At 41.0% G+C, this 22,652-nt stretch overlaps 1 protein-coding gene across 2 annotated transcripts in view; it reads left to right on the plus strand.

Annotated features, from left to right (window-relative positions):
- Positions 1-17,000: 17,000 nt before the first annotated feature.
- Positions 17,001-22,652, plus strand: part of LOC121868831 (macrophage mannose receptor 1-like) — a 30,529-nt gene continuing 24,877 nt past the window's right edge. Inside the window, exons 1-2 of one of the 2 annotated variants that reach the window (XM_042369800.1) lie at positions 17,001-17,474; positions 19,746-19,820. In XM_042369800.1, coding sequence (XP_042225734.1) covers positions 17,429-17,474; positions 19,746-19,820 — 121 coding nt within the window. In that variant the 5' untranslated portion in view covers positions 17,001-17,428. The remainder of the gene's footprint in view (positions 17,475-19,745; positions 19,821-22,652) is intronic. The other variant, XM_042369798.1, reaches the window with a different exon arrangement.

A 22,652-nucleotide genomic window follows, 5' to 3' on the forward strand; every position in this document is an offset into this window, starting at 1 on the left:
CAAGAGAAAGACAACAGTAATACTGCTAATACTGCTAATGCTCGGATATGCTCGGTGGGCATTGAACAGCTGCCAGAAGCTGACAGAATCTGCAGCCCTTTGTAAAAGTAGTTTGATAACCATTGAATATGAATTTTATATATTTTTCATAAGTTTCCCATAAATTTAACGCTAGAGATTCCGTAAATAATATCATAAGATCATATCAGCCATGATGATTATCCTGTATTTAAAACGAAAAAAAAATACTAACACTTGGATAATATTCGTTAATGTTAGGCTAAGTTAGTTTAAGTTTTATATTAAACAATTTATTAATACCTAAGATGATGAAGTACATGATCGCCGATGGCCAGTTAGAAGCTTAAAATAATGCATAGAAGTTATTGATATTCGGCAATTATCCCTATTTAGTGTAACATACAGTATATATTAGGTGGAGTTCCGTTTATATTTTTTTATTTTCGTATTATTTGAGTCAATTATTGGTTAACATTTAGCTTATACTCGACTGGCACGTTGTTGATACTCGTAACATCCTCTATTTGTTTGGTATGCCCCGAGTCACCGAAGGTGACCATAAGGCTACCACTCGCCAGGCGGTCCGGCAAAGGTTCTTCGTAACCCTCTCTATACCAGAAGAAGTAAAATATTCTTCAGGACGAGGAGGTTCACCTTCTCAGGTGGTGTTGTAGATGGAGGATATAATCTCACGTTATCCACCTTCTCCCACACTACTGCCATTGTTAAGGTCTTGTCTCGGAATGCCTGCCCTTCTTCTACCTCACAGAAGACTATGCCGTATCTAGAGGCGGATCCAGGTATAACAAAATGGGGGTGGGGGGCTGCGAGAAGTTGTGGGCGGGCGAACATGGCGACCATGGCGAGCCCACCCATCGTTCTTTTGTGGTGTGTGTGGGGGCGGTGGGAAGGGGCGCTGTAAGCCCCCCAGAATTTCAAATCTGACCAATATCATGGTCATTTTGAAGCCATTTTGAACCCATGTGCACTTGATATTAGGGGATATTCTGAGGTCAAGATTGAATACTTTTTATTATACAAAAATGCATAAGTACACTACTGCATTAAAGAAAAAGTATTGAAATTTTCTGGTGAAAAGGGGGGGGGGATCCGGACCCCAAGGAACTCCTGTAGTGGATTCCTCCCCTACAAACGCCGTGTGTCGCTGACTGGCCGACCCCCCGCGAATCTACCGGCGACGCCGAACAAAGCGGGGGCCTACCATCAAGCCACGCCTACCCCCGCTATATAAGACCTCACCTGGCCGTTCATCGTCCAGCTTAACCAACCCAGATGCACCACAAGAGACAATCAACGCAGAAGAAAAAGGAGCAACGGAGCAAACACCAGCCGCAACAGTACACGAAACAACCGAAGCTGACAAGGTAAAGTCACAAAGGATTGAAACATTTACTCAAAGTACAGCAGAGAGGCAGGACCTTCAAAATAACATCGAAAGAGAGACAGGAGCCGTGAGGAAAAAAGTCTCAACAGCAACCATGGATACCCAGGGCGAGGAACCGCTACTGACTTTAAAATGTGCAGATGACTGTGACCTACAGCTTCACTGGTGTGACAGAGTTTTTGTCCCTAGTGAATGTAAAACGATGCCAGACATTATACAAGCCATAACAAAACAAGAACTAAAATGGACCTACTCTAACGATAAATACTCTGAAGCACTAGTGGAAGCTTACCTGATAAACCAAAGGATTAAAATAAGGAGACACAACTTCATAAAAGAAGAACAATGGAAATTCCAAAGAATCCGTAACGGACTGGTTCCGGACAAGAGATCGCCATCCGAGCAACAAGCAAGAAACAAAAAATCAAAATACAATGAATAAAGAAAAACCCAGAACACTTACCATCATACAACACAACGTCCGCAACTGGGAAACAAATAAAAACAACCTTGCAAACACATACCTCAGTATTGATCCGGACATAATTTTAATAAATAGTCACAGCAATTCAAATTCCAAGAAAATAAAAATATTTGGATATACAACCTACCAAAGAAATAAAACAGAAGAATTAAATGATGGCGTGGCCATTGCTGTAAAACACAGACTCAAACATCAAATCATCGACGAATTCCAGGATGAATTCCTGGGAATTAAAATAACTACTACACTAGGAGAAATAGCAATAGCCACAGCATATTTACCGCCAAGACGGAACTACCTGCCGGCCCCAGACTTGATAAAACTATTGAACTACAACTGCCCAACATATATAATAGGAGATCTGAACCCAAGACATCCAATATTCGGCCACGGAAACAGGAACAGAGTGGGCACTGCACTGCATACCATAATGAACACAGGGAAGCTGATCCACCTAGGACCACACTTCACCACATTCATTGGCAATAACAAAACAACAACCCCAGACAAAGTCTTCACCAATAACAAGGCATTCCTGAATTACCATATAAAACAAGGACCACTAACTACCAGCGACCACATTCCAATGATAATAAAACTATCCACAAGCCCAATCCAAGTACCAACAACCCCACGTTTCCAAATGCAAAAAGCAGACTGGGAAGGCTACAGGATCTCCAAGGCAAAACACTAGAAGATATTGACAACGAAACAGATACCCTTATACGTAACATCAAAAAGGCAACAGAGAACAACATACCAATCACAACATATCGAATGCTACCACACATCAGGATATCCCATGAATTGCGAATGCTCCAAGTACAATACAATAACATAATGATGTACATACAAAATTATCCACCAACAACAGAGCTTATGAGAAACTTAAGGCAAATACAACAAAAGTTAAGAGATGAAAGCCTGATAGCACACCAACAGATATGGAACGAATTAATAAACAACCTGGATACCACAAGAAATGACAAGAACTTCTGGCAGAACGTAAACAAAATGCTAGGAAACGACAAACCTCAACAAAAATACATAAAGGACCAAAACGGGAAAAAACTCTTTGAAGAAAAAGAGATAGAAGCCGCATACAGAAAAGAATGGAAAAAAGTATTTCAAATATCAGAAGAAGAAAATGAGGAATTTGATGAGGAACACGAAAATCATATCTGCAGAGAAATGGCTGAAATGATACATAGGATAACCCCATACCATGTGGTGGACAAAACCAGGCTCAACCCGATAGAACCAATTACAGAAGGAGAACTGCTACACTACATCAGACACACTAAAGAAAAAGCACCAGGATTTACAAAAATCACAAGAAATATGATCTTATACCTACCCAATAACTGCACACAAGGCATCCTTGAAATATTTAACTCAGCTTTGGCAAGTGGATACTTAATTGATGCATTTAAAAACGCAAAACTCATATTCATACCGAAACCAGCCAAAGACCACACCCAAGTAATAAACTACAGACCGATTTCCCTACTCCAAGTTATAGGAAAACTATTTGAAAAGGCAATAAACAAGAGACTCAGAAAACACAGAAGTGAAAACGGACTACTAAACCCCAGACAACATGGATTCACTGAAAAAAAGGGAACACATACTGCACTAGCCATAATCACGGAAACGTTAGCCAACAAGAAAGCAGAAAGAAATCAAGTCAACATTGTACTAAGAGACGTTAAGAAAGCATTCGATAAAGTATGGCACCTAGGATTAAAATTTATACTGCTTCAATTAAATCTCCCAGAACCAATAGAAAAAATTGCCTGTGACTTCCTAGACGATCGCACGGCACAAATACAAATTGGCAGCTTTATAGGACCACCCATAAAACTGAAAAGTGGAGTACCCCAAGGCAGTGTTCTTTCACCCACGATGTACAATATCTACACAACAGACCTACCAGAACCATCTCCCTACAGTGAATACATAAGTTTTGCAGACGATATCACACAAATCATCACATACCCTGGCAAATCAACAGCAATAATGGCACAACATACTGCCAACGCAATAGAGAACATCAACCAGTACGAAAAAAAGTGGAAGATACAAACGAACACCAACAAGTTCAAAATAATCCCAATCGCTAAAAGGAAAAATGACCCCATTATAGTAGACAACAAAGTGATTCCATATGCCATGGAAGGCACTGTCCTGGGGCTGAAGATAACAACAAAAGGCTACAAAACATTCATCACTGAAAAACTTGCAAAAACCAGAAACATGGTAACTAAATTAAAACGTTTCAGAAGCCTGTCAGCAAAAAACAAGTTAAAGTTATATAGAGCCTTTGTCCAATCCCGACTAGTATATCCGCCAATTCCCCTACATGCAATAAAACAAACAAACATAAAGAAACTGCAGACAATTCAAAACTTAGCCCTAAGGGATGGTAAAGATTTGACATCCTGAATATATGCATGAATCAAGAATAATGAGCCCAACAGAACTCCTAAAATGATACTTCCACACGAACACTCAAAAAAGAATATGGACAAAAACTAGAAGAAATAGAGCCAGGACCAATCAAAGAATGGATGGAAGAGACAGAAGACGGAAGAAGAGAACACTTGTGTAGCCCCTTGCGCAAAAGAAGAGCCCTTAGGACCCAGCACCAACTCCACTCTATTAAAAGATGCAACGTTGGCCCCAGTGACAACCTTGGCAGCCCTACCACTTACAACATTAGATCATAAAGACAGGATGTTCTAGTAGAAACACAAGTACCTGCCCTAGACTCCCACCATTGGCTAGGACATAACATATTGGGTGAAAAAATGAAAGGCATAAAATTGCAACAGTTGCTAAACATACAAACACCTGACATAAATATAACACCTAAGACGAAATTTAGCTGAAACACAAACATGAGAAACAGGCTAATTCTGCTGAGCCCCAAGACCTAGCATTCTACTACTATTTTCCAATTTTCGCTTTCCTTCTGCACTATCCACCAACCCCAAGTCCCTCCAAATTCCACCATTATTCTTCAAGTCCAGTTCCCGCACCACCAATCTACACACCTGCATCAAGATTTCTTCACACTTGCATGCATCCATCGATCGATCGATCGATCTCTTTCATTTCACACACCACAGCAAGCAAAACATCTCTCAACAGCTCCACACACACGCCCTCAGAAAGCTCTTTCTCGCCCTACAGGAACCTCTGAGCAAGCTTCACCCGACTTAGTATCTCTTAACACTGTGCCAGTAGCAATATATATGGTGGAAACACATTGTGATTTTCATTTCCTACCTCAATCCTGAGTGTTGATATATTACATGTACGGTCAAGCTTGTGAGGCTGTAAATAAGAGGGACCGGGACAACCTGCCAGACAGTACGCCACACTTCTATGGATCCGCAGCACCTGGACCTTGATTTTTGACATGAGAACTAATAGGTACAAAAGAATTAGAGAGAATATATCTGATACTATGAAGGATTATTGCAGATTATCAATGATATTTGGCTCCCGCAATGGAATTATATCAGACGTGAAAAAGTTCTTCTTTAAAATTTTCTTCTTTTCTATAAAAGCTTTAGATGATAAAACAAAAATGTAAATAATTAAATGGAAGACATTGACACAGAGTTATTCACCTAAGAATATAATACATTTAGTTTAAAAAATTTATTGACAAAGTTAGAGTACAGTTTACTCAGTTTGAGTAATTCAGTCAGTTCTGGATACTAATGGTGGTAGAATACTTCTCACCATACAGATATAATAATTACACATTCTGACAGTGCAAGAAATCGAAGTTAACTTTTGGAATTCTCCGATCAGGGTTAACGTCATTTCCGGTGGTAGAGCCTGTACCTATACCATACGAACGGAGTTACTGCAGTGAAAACACACCGCTGGTAATACTAACAACAGAATTAGGCCAGTATAGAATTTATACTTGCTTTCATTTGCTACAACTTTATCATATGAGATTTTGTTATATTTTATTTAATTCAACTTATCCCTCGCTTCATTTCTTTTCATTCGCGGCATTTATATCTCATTGTAGAGAGATAGAGAGATTCATGCTCATTGTCAGTCATGGGAGTACTTGTTGTACCTGAATCAACTTTATTCATCACATTATGGGTAACAAGAATTGGTGCTATCCCAGAAACATCCAAGGGGTTCGGAGTGTCCCCTACTGTTGCTGTCTCTTCATTTTGTGGCAGTACAGGTCTGCAACCAAAGAGTCTAGTTTACACACATCAGGGATTCACTCTTCTGGCTTGACATTCTGGAGCTCCTCGAATAGTTTTCTCCTTTGTTTGCAGGCCAATTCAAATCGTTTTTTTCCACCCTTGCTGTCACTTTCGCTTGAAAAAAAAAACTGACAGGACATAATATGGCTGCAAAGATTCAGGAGCCGGTGCATGCCCAGTATTTGCCAACAGTGCGTGACAGAGACGTGACCGATCGCCCGGGCGGCTAGCGAGCCGACCTTTTGGTGAAGAATATAAAGGAAAAGAGACGTGACCGATCGTCCAAGCGGCTAACAAGCCGATCAGTGGCGAAGAGGATAAAAGTAAAAGTAAAAAGTGATGACGATGGGGAACCTGGAAGAAAAACAGATAAAATGTAGTCATCTCTCTACCAGCTTGTCCAATATTGTAATAAAGGCTGACAGATCTTGGGAGTATTATAATTTCTGTTCAAGCCTCTAGTCTAACTAAAGTGCATTCAGGACAGGATTAATATGTGGGTGATTTTACCAAGTCGTTATTTTATATACATAATATGGTGCACAATAAATAGAATATTACATAGAATTAATACATGTTCTGTAATACTTTACTATACATAATTAATAAGAGTAATATAAGAGTAATATAATAATATACAGCTGAAGGTACTACTTTGTGTCCATATATATCATACAGTTATCAATTAAACAGATAGTCTGAGCCAAGAATGAAATAACATATCAGTTATAAAGTGCTTATAGCAAAGGTATATTGTATGTTTGTGGATGTCAGGTTCCATGGAGTGCCATCACTGATCAGTCGTTGAAGGCTGCTATCCATTTACGTCGACGATCTTGATCCCCGTTTGGAAATCTGAACAATCTAGGCTTTTCTAGCATAATGTTATGGGTTGTACAGCCATAAACAGCACAACTACTTGTCTGCCTTAAAGAAGGAAAACATCGACAATCCTTACTGTTAGTAGTGTATGACAACGGTTTGTTTTCACTGCATTAACTCGTTGTTATGGGATAGGTGACACTGTTATTCAAAGTGCGCGTATCAACCCTGATACATCGAACCAACCAAAGCTAACATTAGTGTTGGCCAGGCAAGTTAAGTTAGGTTGAGTGAGTTCATATCTTGAATAAATGGCTTCACGAAGTAGTCTCACAGCCGCCATTTTACACAGGTTCGACTGTCTTAACAGACGTTTCTATTACTTACCCAAACTAAAGATGGCCATGCCGAGGGAAGAAAGTTAATGAAATTATCTTGAAACTTTGCGGTGTTTCTATGTATTATTATAATTTGAAGGCGTGCACGTGTTCTTATATTGTATATAATAAGGGAAATACATGATCTTTATTTGTAAGATTAAAAATATTAACCTGCCATGGCCACTTTGTTATACGTTGTGTTTATGTTGTACAGATGCATTTAATGGAGGTTTTACTATAGAGGAACACAGACCTGCCTCTAGACGCTGGTGGGGGGTCGGGGAGCTTGCAGTTGCGTAGTTCCAGTATGCTTGTTGGTGGCAATGAATGGTGGCGGATCATATACGTTATCTATCGACGTTACTGCCTTGTACACACACCCACCATTGTCCAGCAACCAATGTCACCGATAATGTTTCCATTATCATCATCCCTCACCTACAGTATATCGGCCCTCCACCCTACCACTTCACCACAACCTTGTATGTATGTATATCCCACTCTACGTGGGTTCTGACACACACACTGTCCGTTACAGTACCGCAACACAAATGGTTTTAGTTACGATCATAGTGTTAATAATAAATATTTGTTTTAATATTGACTTCAGTTCTGTTTGTCTGTCTGTCTTCATTTTCTCTCTCTGTCTGTCTATTTCTCTCATAGAAATCATCCTAGTGAGAGTAAGAATGACTGTTGACCATGACAACAATAAAATAAACATTCTGACCGTAAAAAGAGAATGTTTTACCTAAAGATTAACCTAACCTAACCTAATCTAACCTGTAGGTAGTAGGCAGCTATATATTAGGGAGGTACTATCGCCTGGGAAGATATTGGAAGCATGATGTGGTGTCTAATGGTAGACCCTGCTGCCATATGGCATCACGAAAATTATGACCAAGTCCCAGGCTGCTGATATGACTTCAGTCTCATTTGCACATAGTTGCAGGGTCTCAATTGTTTCTCTTACATTGACAAAACAAAATACATATATCATTTCTCACTCATGATGTTTTTATTTTTTGTTATTCATATATGGTTCTTTACTATTATTATTATTATTATTATATTTTCGACCCACAGGCCCTGATGTGGATCATTGACCTGTGCCAGGGTGGGCTAATCCCCGTAAAAACAAAACAAAATCTAACCTTACCTAACCCACTCAGATAGCGTTAGGGTTGTTAATCCTCAGGTGAAATAAGTTGGGGTGCCTAATTTTCAGAAAACATGAATGATAATGTTGGATGCTGATTTTTGTAATGTGTATAGGGCGTATGTATTCGCGGTTGGTGCACAATAGTGGGTGTGTGAGTAAAGGACGTAATGTATTGGTGTTAACTGATAACCACTGCACCTCCCCTCATTGTCGTTCACATATCAAAGCATAAAGAAAAGAATCGTTTTAAGCGACAAGTGCAAGTCACGCGGGCTGATGCATTATCAATATATGACAAGTAACGACAACACATTTTATCTCATGGCAGAAACTATTAACTCTGGCTCTTATGATAACAACAGGAAGTTTAAGCCAGGTGTATATATATATATATATATATATATATATATATATATATATATATATATATATATATATATATATATATATATATATATATATATATATATATATATATATATATATATGCAAGTAAATCACTGTAGGTGCGTGATCTAGGTATATGCTGATAACCACAAGGAAAGAAGAAAACACGAAGTTCCCAAGTGCTTTCGTGTAATTCACATCTTCAGGGGGGAGTACAGACTAAAGGGAAAAGCAAAACAAGGTGTATATATACAGAGGAGGGTGAGACCAGGTCCACAATGGTGAGGTATTAGGTAATGACCCTACTAATCTTTAAATAGCACCGCAACGGTCGGTAGTCAGGTCAGAGGGTAAGGTGACCCAACCTTCTCACCTGGTTACAAATCTTCTTAATTACAAAATTTGTAACCAGGACCTGGTCTCACCCTCCTCTGTATATACACTGTCTACACCTTGCTTTGTACTTCTCCTTAGTCTGTACTCACCCCTGAAGATGTGAATTACACGAAAGCGCTTGGGAACTTCGTATTTTCTTCTTTCCTTGTGGTTATCAGCATATACCTTCACTACCTTTTATCTCTCATTCGGCCTGTTACCTTCACTACATTCCATGTCTCATTCGGCCTGTTAGCTTCACTACATTCCATGTCTCATTCGGCCTGTTACCTTCACTACCTTTCATGTCTAATTCGGCCTGTTAGCTTCACTACATTCCATGTCTCATTCGGCCTGTTACCTTCACTACATTCCATGTCTCATTCGGCCTGTTACCTTCACTACCTTTTATGTCTAATTCGGCCTGTTAGCTTCACTACATTCCATGTCTCATTCGGCCTGTTACCCTCACTACATTCCATGTCTCCATCTGGCCTGTTACCTTCACTACATTCCATGTCTCCATTCCGGCCTGTTACCTTCATCACCTTTTATGTCTAGCCTGGCCTGTTAGCTTCTACTCACATTCCATGTCTCATTCCGGCCTGTTGTTTCACTACATTCCACAGTCCTTACTGGCCTGTTACTCCACTACATTCCATGTCCTTATCTGGCCTCCACACTCACTACCTTTTTATGTCTAATTCGGCCTTGTTATTTCACTCACATTCCATGTCCTATCTGGCCTGTTACCTCACTACATTCCATGTCTCATTCGGCCTGTTACTTGCTAACTACATTCCATGTCTCATTCGGCCTGTTACCTTCATCACCTTTTATGTCTAATTCGGCCTGTTAGCTTACCTTACATTCCATGTCCTATCTTCGGCCTGTTAGCTTCTACTCACATTCCATGTCCACTCCGGCCTGTTACCTTCACTACATTCCATGTCTCATTCGGCCTGTTACCTTCACTACATTCCATGTCTCATTCGGCCTGTTACCTTCACTACCTTCCATGTCTCATTCGGCCTGTTACCTTCACTACCTTCCATGTCTCATTCGGCCTGTTACCTTCACTACCTTCTTTCTACACTTCACTCGGAAGCACCTACTGTACATCTATTCTACCACTCTATGCTGTTCATAATCTTCATCATCAACTACTTAGATTCCCAACTGATAATAATTTCTACAGTACAACTGACAGTATCTGACGAGCAAATAAAAGTCATAAGGTATAAATTAACTGACCATCTAAAATGCTCATCAAATACTGGTCTTTCCTCTTTTTGGCCCTGTGCCTCATGGCATGTTGGGTCATGGAACGAAAACACCAGTTGAAATAATCGATATAGGCATTGGAAAAACAAATTAAGGCGGCCGTCAAAAATAAAGACTAAAATTGGAGTGACATGGTAATGATATGGCACGTACTGCATTATATATTTCCATATTGCATAATAAAACCCCATTTAAATTCAGAGAAAATATCTCTCCCAAAAGTTAACCCCGGGCAATATGAAAGCATCCCCTTTTTACGGGATTTCATACATATTAACATAATGGAACAACAACAAAAAATAATGATCAAAGCCCTTCAGGAGGATGGGGTGACCCCAAAGCCTGAGCCACCCCTCCCCTGGCTAAGCTCAGTAGTGGGAGCCACCATGCTGTTGCTCCACAGTATTATGTTACTAATAAAAAAATATAATAAAAAACTTAACGACGGGGAGGAGGAAGATGGCGGCTCTCCTCCCGCCTCTCACCTCTCCGGCGGGGAGGAGGAAGACAGTGGGTCTCCTCCCGCCACCCACCTCAACCTCGGGGAGGAGGAAGACAGTGGGTCTCCTCCCGCCACCCACCTCAACCTCGGGGAGGAGGAAGACAGTGGGTCTCCTCCCGCCACCCACCTCAACCTCGGGGAGGAGGAAGACAGTGGGTCTCCTCCCGCCACTCACCTCACGGAAAAGGTCCTGGAAAAGCCGATGAAGGGCTTTCAACGATAAAGATAATTTCTGAAAGATTTTAAAAATAAACTTGAAAATAATGAGCCCCTCAGGAGACAAGATGGGTCACTAATGGATGGAAATTATATTAAAACAATATAAAGAAAGAATTTAAAAACTGAAGGAGAAAAAACTGATCAGGATAAAAAATGCGCGAGAAAGAATAAAACAAAATAGAAAATGATTTGACGTGTTTCGGGCCCTCACAGTCGCCTCCCCCACAAGGCATTATATATTTGTTTGTCATTATTTTTTTTCAACTGATCGCTGATATGTAGAAATTATAATTCCTATCAGCTCTAAGTACTAGCAATCGATACTAAGCATAGGTTGATTATACATAATTATATCATTATTAATGCTGTTGGTTACTCTAGTAATTTGGTTAAGAATATCTTGTAATAGTGTGATTTGGGTGTATTATTGTTTACAATGTACACATACAATGATGTTTTAACGTGTGTGTGTGTGTGTGTGTGTTTAAGCTACCTCTACTGCTACATTTTACACTAAACACTTCGACCTTTCATCGATACACGATACACCTCTCACCTCATCCTGGTGACTCACACGCCCAGGTTGAGTCACGCCCAGGTTGAGTCACGCCCAGGTTGAGTCACGCCCACGTTGAGTCACACCTACGTGGCATAATGATTTCCTGAACTTAACAGCACCGTCGTACTTAATAATAACTTAGATTTTTGAGTAACTCCAAATACTCATATTTACTTATTATCAACTATTAAACACGTAACCTAACCTAACCTAAGTTGACCTACCCTAACCTAACTTAGCATCACCTGACGTACCTAACCAAACATAGCCGAACTTGACCTACTATAACCTAACCTAACCTAACCTAACCTATACGCAACATATACGACATGAAAAGGAATATTTTCACGGGTATTTTACAGATTACCTGATTTGACACATTGACTGTAACATATGGTTCACACATTAAGTGGTGAGAGTTTATATCACCTGAATAAAATCATCTTGGGTAATCCAGAATAAATTACCTAAGTGCCACACTACTCCGTAAAGGGTTAATCGAGACAGGTTTCAATCCGAACAAGTTTAAACCAATTTATAGATAACGATTCCTCTTAGTTGATTAAAGCTTTCTGACTTTAGCCACAATAAATTATATGAGTGTAACACTTGTCTTTAATGGGGTAACCAATATGTATGTTACGCACACTGTATGGGGGTACCAGTCAAGGGTATGGTGCTATTGATGGTTGTGATGCAGGTGTGACCTATTTCTCTCTATATGGGATCATGCTGTCATAATATAAGTGGCCTGCAATTTATATATGTGAAGTTTCATGATGTTTACCAACGCAGGTAAACAAACCATTATATAAATAAGATAATACTTTTTTAAAGATTAATATCCAAAACACGGTATAATTACCCTCCAATTACCTGACAAAAATACCTTTAATTTAGATACAGGTATTTTACAGTGATAGGGCAAGTCTAGTAGTACATCAGGACACGTGGCTGGTTTAGACACAGGTGCTTAATGCTAGCGATCGACGTCAAAACTTCCAACACGACAGGTGTGCTGGTGCAGGTGGTGTAGGTGAAGGGGGTGACCATCACTTGAACCTCTGGAGCGGTCACGGTGACACTCCCTCTCCTCACCACCATGAACCACCGACTCATCCTTCTGCTGTTGGCCCTCTCAGCCTCCCTAGCCACCGTCAGTACTAGTGTGTGTGTGTGTGTGTGTGTGTGTGTATGTCCGTGTATGTTTGAGTATTTGCCCATGTATGTCCGTGTATGTTTGAGTATTTTCCCATGTATGTCAGTGTGTTTGAGTATTTACCCAAGTATATTTGTGTATTTGAGTATTTCCCCACTATGTTTGAGCATTTGCCTGCGTATATCTGTATGTTTGAGTATTTGTCAGTGTACGTCCGTATATCTGAGTATTTGCCCATGCATCTAAAAATGCTTGACTATTTGTCCATGAATGTGAAGTATTTGCATTCGTGTATGTGTTGTGTTAGAATATTACGTTGTATATATTTGATATATTTAGACAATATGTGAAATAATAATAATAATAATAATAATAATAATAATTAACGGTTTATTGAAAGAGCTTGGCAGCCAGAAGGCTGAAAATATACAGTTACATATTTGGGGAATGGGTTACGAATTACAAATAATATACAAGTAACATAAGTGATACAAATAAGACATATAATAACTAGATGGGGAAAAGCTCAAACTACAGTTCATTTCAACATAGTGACAGTGTAAGGAGCGGTGTTTACTGGGAGTGAATACACTGATTTATTACAAGTTATTGATAATCTTTACAATGGTTGGGACTGGGCTGTTCTTATAGCGATCAGTTCGTGCACGTATGGGCTGGATGCGGTTGTAGTGTCGAACAGCAATTCTCGGACAAGGGATGTCAGGTGGTAGTAGGAGCCGGTGTCGGGGATGGTGTAGAAGCTTCTTACCAAATTTGCAGATGAGGTCGTGGTGATGGTCAGTGAGAGTCGAAAGGGTCAGTGTGTTGAGCGCTTCTTGATATGTGAGTAGGAAGGGAGAGAATAATCTGTATGCCCTTTACCTCTTTTTTTTCTAGGTGTTTACGTTGTGGTGCATTTAGGAGTGAAGACCAGGTGGGGAGGCATAGGTGAGCTTTGGGAAGTATGAATGTTGGAGGCAAACACTGAGGAGCCAAAGAGGAACTCCGAGGGACTTGAGTCGGCGGAGGAGGTGGAGACGGAAACTGGAGGATTTGACAACTTCACTGACGTGTGGTTTCCAATTTAGTTTGTTGTCTATGGTGACGCCGAGGAGCTTCGTGGAATCTACAACCTGGAGTGTGTTCGGACCTAGAGTAATGGAAGGAGGTGGGACAATGTCGGAGGAGAGGAATATACCTGCATGTGTGCTTGTCGCGAGGCCATATAATATACTGGACATAAGTTAATTAATATTCAGGACAGGTGGTCAGCCACTACCATCCTATACTGAGGGAGTGACGTACACACTACCTGATGATGTTGATACACTTAATTGTACAGTGAGCAACAAAACTATTTTCCCAGTTTTGGATGAATGCATTGCGGAATACTCAAGCTTTCCGATACAATCTCTGGTAAACTCTGGAACAGTGGCAGGCCTGGAGAGAACTGATCCTAAGTTTCCAGAGTATCCCTGTTGTCTATTTATCATGACTGAAATAGATCCTTTACCACATTAACCATACAAGCGTAGGGTGCCTGATGGTCGGGCACACCATTGGGCATGACGACTGAGAAAGCGGCCCTAGGTTAGAGGTGAGGTTAGGTTGAGACCGTTAGGTCCTTTGAAGGTGACAGTGTGAAGGTGCCAGTATGAAAAAAGTATGAGGGTGGAAGTATGGAGGTGCTAGTATAAAAACATAAAGATGTCAGTATGAAAGTGTCAGTGTGAAAATGCCAGTATGAAGGTGCCATTATGAATGTCTTAGTATGAAGGTGTCAGTGTGAGAATATCAGTAGGAAGGTATCAGTATGTAGGTATCAGTGTACGGGTGCTAGTGTGAAGGTGCTAGTGTGAAGGTGCTTGTGTGAGGGCGTTACTGACTAATGATAATTCACTTACACAGGGGTTCGTGTTCGGGCGGCTGTCAGATGAGCAACTTGTGGATGACAACAATGATGATGGCGTGGCACTGAAACCCTTTAAATCTCTGGCTCAAGTTGATAACGTCGCTTACTATGATGACAATGATGGTGATGATAATGATGAAGATGAGAATAATGATGGTGATAGTGACGTGAAAGATAGTGACGAGAGAGTTAGTGACGAGGATGATAGTGACGAGGATGATAGTGACGAGGATGATAGTGACGAGGATTATAGTGACGAGGATGATAGTGACGAGGATGATAGTGACGAGGTTGATAGGGACGAGAGAGATGTTGACGAGGATGATAGCGACGAGGATGCTTACAAAATTCAGTTGTTCAACGACGATGGAAAAATTGACGACGATTTAGAGGACGATGATCACGAGGATGAAGATGATGATCACGATGAGGACGATGATGATGATGAAGATGATGATGATAATGATGGCGAGGATGATGATGATGATGATGATGATGAGAACGATGATGATGATGACGATGATGATGATGACGATGAGGACGATGATGATGATGATGATGATGAAGACGATGAAGACGACTATGATGATGATGATGATGATGATGACGAAGAGGACGATGATGATGATGAAGACGACGATGATGATGATGATGACGATGAGGACTATGATGATGATGATGAAGACGATGAAGACGATGATGGTGATGATGACGAAGAGGAAGATGAAAATGAGTAGGTGAAAGAGAACATTAAAAATTGGTTTGATAATAATAATGATGATAATGATGACAATGGTAACGATGATAATGACATTGCTGATAAAGGCAACACTAATGTATCTATAAAGGACCTCATGTTAAGACAAACTGTATAATCTAAACATTTCTTTTTCATGATTTAGATAAAATTAATTGTCAAGATAGAATTCAGGAGACTAACCTAACCTAACCTAACCTAACAATATGAGCTCGATGGTTTAACCCTTGAGGACGATATATCAAGAAGTCATAACTTAAACCATCATCCTCAAGAATTATGACTCAAAATATCTCCTCCAAATGTTTAACTACAATTATTATTGAACATAGAATAAAAAAAATGACTTCATAGAGAGTTTTATTAAACCACATAAACCAGAGAAAGAGAATTACCTTAATTATGTAGATGTTAAAATAGTGAAGAATTACAGTAATGAATGAAATGATGGTAAGGGAAGAGTCAAAAACAAATATAAGAAAACAAAGAAAGTGAAAAAGGAAAGAAATTAAAAGTAAATGAAAAGAAAATATATTTGAAATGACAACTACAGTCTTGGTAATTCGGACATGAGTAGTTTGAACCTCGGTAATTCGGAATTGGGTAATATGGGCTTCGTTAATTCGGACCTTCCCCAAAAATACAAACTTTTGGCTTTTTAAATTTACCTATTCCGAGACAGACAGATAGACAGAAAGACAGAAAGACAGAAAGACAGTAGCTCACTTGGGTGGGACAAAACACTAAGAGAGATATCAGTTGTTCGAGATAACATAATTATCAGGTTTGTGGCTTGTACTGTGCATCCATCATGTTCAAACACCCATCCCATCCACATGTCATTTAACCCACACTATCCACCTGTCCCTTCATCCACACTATCCACTTATCATTTAACCCATGCTATCCACTTGTCCCTCCATCCACACTATCCACTTTTCCCTCCATCTACACTATCCACATGTCCCTCCATCCACACTATCCAACTGCCCCTCCACAAACACTCTCCACCTGTCTTTTAACCCACACTATCCACCTGTCCCTCCACCCACACTATCCACCTGTCCCTCCACCCACACTATCCACCTGTCCCTCCATCCACACTATCCACCTGTCCCTCCATTTACACTAGCCACCTGTCCGTCCATCCACACTAGCTTTAAGGTGTAATAAGGTAGGGGTTAATCCGCACGCTATCCGTTTTGTTGAGGTTGGTTTATCGTTACTTTGTGTTGTTGAGTTTTTATCACTACGGCTACGAACAATAAACGGTCCGCGGCGTGAAGAGAGTCGGGTGTTATCAACTGGAGTGCGGCGCGCTAGTGGGAGTACTGCAGTGGGGGAGGGTCAGATGGTGTCCAACTCCCCGACGTTACTACTCACTCCTCTCATCCGCTTCACTGACTCTCGCTTCTTCTTGTCAGCCAGAAGGTTTCTTTAGTAGAGAACGAAGCTTAGAATCTCTGTCAGTACAGCGTTTTTGTTTCTACTGGTGACGACGTTCACCTGTTTGTCAGTAAAGCCAGGGCAAATTAGCTTACTGTCACGGTTATCCAGATATTGTCGTGTTTACATTTTTACCTCGGCTGAAAACGTTACTTATACAGACGTTTTCCTCATTGTAGTTCTATTGAAACTCTTAACATGGACACTATGAAGACGCAGGAGCAGTTGTAACAACGTTTAGGTGAGACACAGCCTCCTGACGCTGTGTCTACAAGTGGTATCTGTTGTTGACTTCTCCTGCGGCAGGATGGAGCAGGTGTCGTGTGTCCTCGGGCTGATGTTACTGACTATTGGTAAGTAAAAACGACCACATAAAGATTAGACACACCAGCTTATATCACCTGAAGATTAACCACCTTAACGCTAACCTAACCCCTCCCCCCAGGTAGCATTGGGGGTGGCTAATCTTCAGGTGGTTCAGAGTGCATTACGGAACGACAAATCTTTTAATGTGATATATTTGTGTTCTCCAAGGATTTACCAAACTTGTAGTCAGTCAGTTGTTTAATTCTTGAAGACTCGAACTTTACAGTATTTTTTCCTTGTGTTGTCTAACAGAGACGACTCAAATTGCAATGAAATCCCTTATAACTAGATGTGTTCTCCTGTTTTGACTCGGGAAGAAAATCCCACGTGTCCAAACTTGACTTGTGTGTTACAGAGATTAACAGTGTTTATATGATATTGATAGTGGGTCTTATAGACATGGCGGCCCGTTCGGGACAGTGTAGATACTACCACCCTATATACTAAGCCTTCGATACACAAGGAGGCAGCATGTCCGGCACTCCTCTAGACCGCCTCACTTCTCCAACATATAAAGTTAGGTACCCGTTTATAGTTGGGTGGACAGGTAGTGCCCGGGATTGAGCCAGTAACCTTTAGGACAGGAGGAAAATGTATCCACTCGGCCGCCGCACTTGTTTATGTTATCATGAACAAAAAGTTTCTTAACACACCAGAGTCTCTGAACCGCTTGTCTGTAGTCACATTAACACCTGGCAACATGTTGGTGGACGTCTTCACTTCTCCTTCCTTCCTACTCCAGTAGTCATTTTTGCACACCAACTAACTCTTGGCTCTGAAGGTGAGAAGGATGACTACACACCAAGTTGCTCTGTTGGACCAAAGATTTTAGGATCTTCTCCACTAGGCGCTACAACTTAATCATCAAGGGTTTTTTTCTTTACCTGAAACTTTCATTAAGTAACTTTCTTATCTATGTTTTTATTAATAGCCATCTGTGTTGAGTGGTGATGGCCCGGGCGCATTTCATATGAGTGATTTCTTATTTTTTCTTTTTTCCACTTGGACGAGAAAAATCACTTCATCTGGGCGGCAATTTTTGCTTCATTTAGGTGAACACTTACTGTAGTGTACCTGTGGTGTGTGCAATATATTGTACTGAACTACAGGTAAGTCATACAGGTATAAGATACTGCTCATCAGCATTCACTGGCACACCTGTAGCAGGATGACAGATGTCTCAATAAATTATTTTCTCCTGATTTAAAGTTAACAGTGATTTATGAATAATCTTCAAAGTCACTGATATAGACTAAGCCGTATTGATGGTATGGGCGTGTTTAATGCTGGTTGATAGTTGTGTCAAAATGATGAGGTGTAATATCCACGGGTGAAGTCTATTGTCTAAGTATTAATATTTCTTGTAACACCTACTGTATTTACAGTACCTGCTCTTATTGTACCATCAAAAGCGTTTTATCGGAAATTATCATGTAAATAAATAAGAAATTACCATTGCAATAAACATACTTGCCAACTCGACATAATCATGACAGCTCTGTCCTCATGTTCAACCTTAATACTGTACAACCCATGTTGTACTGCTCCCCCATTATATTTATGTTTTTAAATTCCACTGTAATTTATTATGTACTTATAATAAAAAAATAATAATAAATAAATAAAGTAAACAATATTGAAATGATAACCGTGGTAACATTATGAGATGTTCTTATTATCACCATGCTATTACAATTCCAGATGTTACTAAATGTTACATAATACTTCCTTGAGATAAATGTATAGTATATATCAGGTGCCTAAAAGAGAGCTCAGGTTCTCAACTGGCTCAGCCATGTTAATATTGTTATTATTATCCACTCTGTACCTGTGTTTTTCTGGCTAAATAAACTGTTTCAATTCAATTCAATTCAGAAAACCACACATTAACACACTGTACGTAATTCGAGCTCAAGAGTAAGGTGATTCAATAAACACAAGATGTTGATAACTGATAAGTACAGTTTTAGACATTCAGGTACCTGATTTTATTAAACCTAACACAGAAAACGGGAATCTCGACAACAACACTGTGGTGGGAGTTAAGTCCTGGTATTTGTGCACAAAGGGAGTCAAGACTTAGTGGCTGAGGTAGAGAGGTATAAGGACTCCTGGACTGCCTTGATTTCACTTGTAATATAAGGTTTGGAGATAGATACAGTTTTTATTAACTTAGTCTTGCTGGGGAAGCATTTATCAAAGCATCAAAGTCTGCATTGTTTCACCTCCTTGACTTTCTGTAATGTTTACATCCACAGCGGCCACGGCAGGTGAAGCTCCGCCTACCCCCGTACATCGCCACACGCTGCGCCAACCCACCCCAACACCAAGTAAGTAGAGAGAGAGAGAGAGAGCTGTCTCGTGCAGAAGTAGTGAGTGTGTGTGGGGGGGGGGGTATTTTATGAGTGTGTGTGTGTGTGTGTAATCAACACGGTCGGAAACGTGTGTTAAACACTTAGAAAAACACCCGAATAGCAGCCATAGACTGTCACAGGCACACTTAAGAGACTGTACACACACTAATTGTCAACAAAACCCGCCAGCCGAGGATACTAGTTACTAAAATAATAGAAACTGCACACTGTAATTATTTCAATTATTTTGTGACCTGATTCATATTTTTCAAACTTCAATTTTTAAATAGTATGTGAACTTAATTGATTTGCTTTTTGTCTCTTGAAGTTGTGTGTTTAAATTTTTAGCGCTTTGTTTGGACAAATATGAAACTACTGTATGTGCAATACATTCTTTCTTATGTTTTGTCAATATTTTTGTCAATAAATTAACTAACTGCTGACGGAGTGTGTCATATGTACAGGTAGTGTGTCGTGTGTACTGAAGTGGTGAGTGTCGTGTGTACAGGTAGTGTGTATCATGTCACTCATGTGTACCGACAGTGGGTGTCGTGTGTACAGGTAGTGTGTGTGTAGTGTGTTGACGGAGTAGTGTGTTGACGGAGTGGGTATTGTATACAGGTAGTGTGTGTAGTGTGTTGACGGAGTGGGTGTTGTATACAGGTAGTGTGTTGACGGAGTGGGTGTTGTATACAGGTAGTGTGTGTAGTGTGTTGACGGAGTGGGTGTTGTGTAGAGGTAGTGTGTTGACGGAGTGGGTGTTGTATACAGGTAGTGTGTTGACGGAGTGGGTGTTGTATACAGGTAGTGTGTGTAGTGTGTTGACGGAGTGGGTGTTGTATACAGGTAGTGTGTGTAGTGTGTTGACGGAGTGGGGTGTTGTGTGTAGAGGTAGTGTGTAGTGTGTTGACGGGAGTGGTGTTGTGTAGAGGTAGTGTGTAGTGTGTGTTGACGGAGTGGGTGTTGTGTAGAGGTAGTGTGTGTGGTAAGTTGGACGGAGTGGGTGTTGTATACAGGTAGTGTGTGTGTACTGTGTTGACGGAGTGGGTGTTGTATATACAGGTAGTGTGTGTAGTGTGTTGACTGGAGTGGTGTTGTATACAGGTAGTGTGTGTAGTGGGGTGTTGATTTGAGTGGGTGTTGTGTAGGAGGTAGTGTGTGTAGTGTGTTGGACGGGAGTGGGGTGTTGTGTAGAGGCAGTGTGTGTAGTGTGATGACGGAGTGGGTGTTGTGTAGAGGTAGTGTGTGTAGTGTGTTGGACGGGAGTGTGTTGTGTAGGAGGTAGTGTGTAGTGTGTTGATGGAGTGGGTGTTGTATACAGGTAGTGTGGTGGTGTGTTGACGGAGTGGGTGTTGTATACAGGTAGTGTGTGTACTGTGTTGACGGAGGGGTGGGGCAGTATGCTGGTAGTGTGTGTACTGTGGTTGACGGAGTGGGTGTTGTATACAGGTAGTGTGTGTAGTGTGTTGACGGGAGTGGGTGTTGTATACAGGTAGTGTGTGTGTAGTGTGTTGACGGAGTGGGTGTTGCATACAGGTAGTGTGTAGTGTAAGGACGGAGTGGGTGTTGTGTAGAGGTAGTGTGTGTAGTGTGTTGACGGAGTGGGTGTTGTATTCAGGTAGTGTGTGTAGTGTGTTGACGGGAGTGGGTGTTGTATACAGGTAGTGTGTGTAGTGTGTTGACGGAGTGGGTGTTGGTATACAGGTAGTGTGTACTGTGTTGACGGAGTGGGTGTTGTAGTAGTGTGTGTACTGTGTTGACGGAGTGGGTATACAGGTAGTGTGTAGCGTAAGCGATTGAGTGGGTGTTGTATACAGGGTAGTGTGTGTAGTGTGTTGACGAGTGGGTGTTGTATACAGGTAGTGTGTGTAGTGTGTTGACGGAGTGGGTATGTGTAGAGTAGTGTGTGTAGTGTTGACGGAGTGGGTGTTGTATACAGGTAGTGTGTGTAGTGTGTTGACGTGAGGGTGTTGTATTACAGGTGTGTGTAGTGTGTTGGACGGAGTGGGTGTTGTATACAGGTAGTGTGTGTACTGTGTTGACGAGTGGGTGTTGTATACAGGTAGTGTGTGTAGTGTGTTGACGGAGTGGGTGTTGTATGGCAGTAGTGTGTGTAGTGTGTCAGACGAGTGGGTGTTGTGTAGAGGTAGTGTGTGTAGTGTGTTGACGGGAGTGGGTGTTGTGGAGGTAGTGTGTGTAGTGTGTTGACGGAGTGGGTGTTGCAGAGGTAGTGTGTGTAGTGTGTTGACGGAGTGGGTGTTGTATAGGTAGTGTGTGTAGTGTGTTGACGGAGTGGGTGTGTTGTATACAGGTAGTGTGTGTAGTGTGTTGACGGGAGTGGGTGTTGTAGAGGTAGTGTGTGTGTAGTGTGTTGACGGAGTGGGTGTTGTATACAGTAGTGTAGTGTGTTGATTTGAGTAGTTAGTAGAGGTAGTGTGCGTAGTGTGTTGACGGAGTGGGTGTTGTATACAGGTAGTGTGTGTAGTGTTGACGGAGTGGGTGTTGTATATGGGTAGTGTAAGTTGACGGAGGGTGTTGTGTGTAGAGGTAGGTGTGTAGTGTGTTGACGGAGGGTGTTGTATACAGGTAGTGTGTGTAGTGTGTTGACGGAGTGGGTGTTGTATACAGGTAGTGTGTGTAGTGTGTTGACGGAGTGGGTGTTGTATACAGGCAGTGTGTGTAGTGTGTTGACGGAGTGGTGTTGTGTAGAGGTAGTGTGTGTAGTGTGTTGACGGAGGGGTGTTGTATACAGGTAGTGTGTTGACGGAGTGGGTGTTGTATACAGGTAGTGTGCTGACGGAGTGGGTGTTG

The sequence above is a fragment of the Homarus americanus genome, unplaced genomic scaffold (genome assembly GCF_018991925.1).
Source record: "Homarus americanus isolate GMGI-L3 unplaced genomic scaffold, GMGI_Hamer_2.0 scaffold30535, whole genome shotgun sequence".
NCBI lineage: Eukaryota > Metazoa > Arthropoda > Malacostraca > Decapoda > Nephropidae > Homarus > Homarus americanus.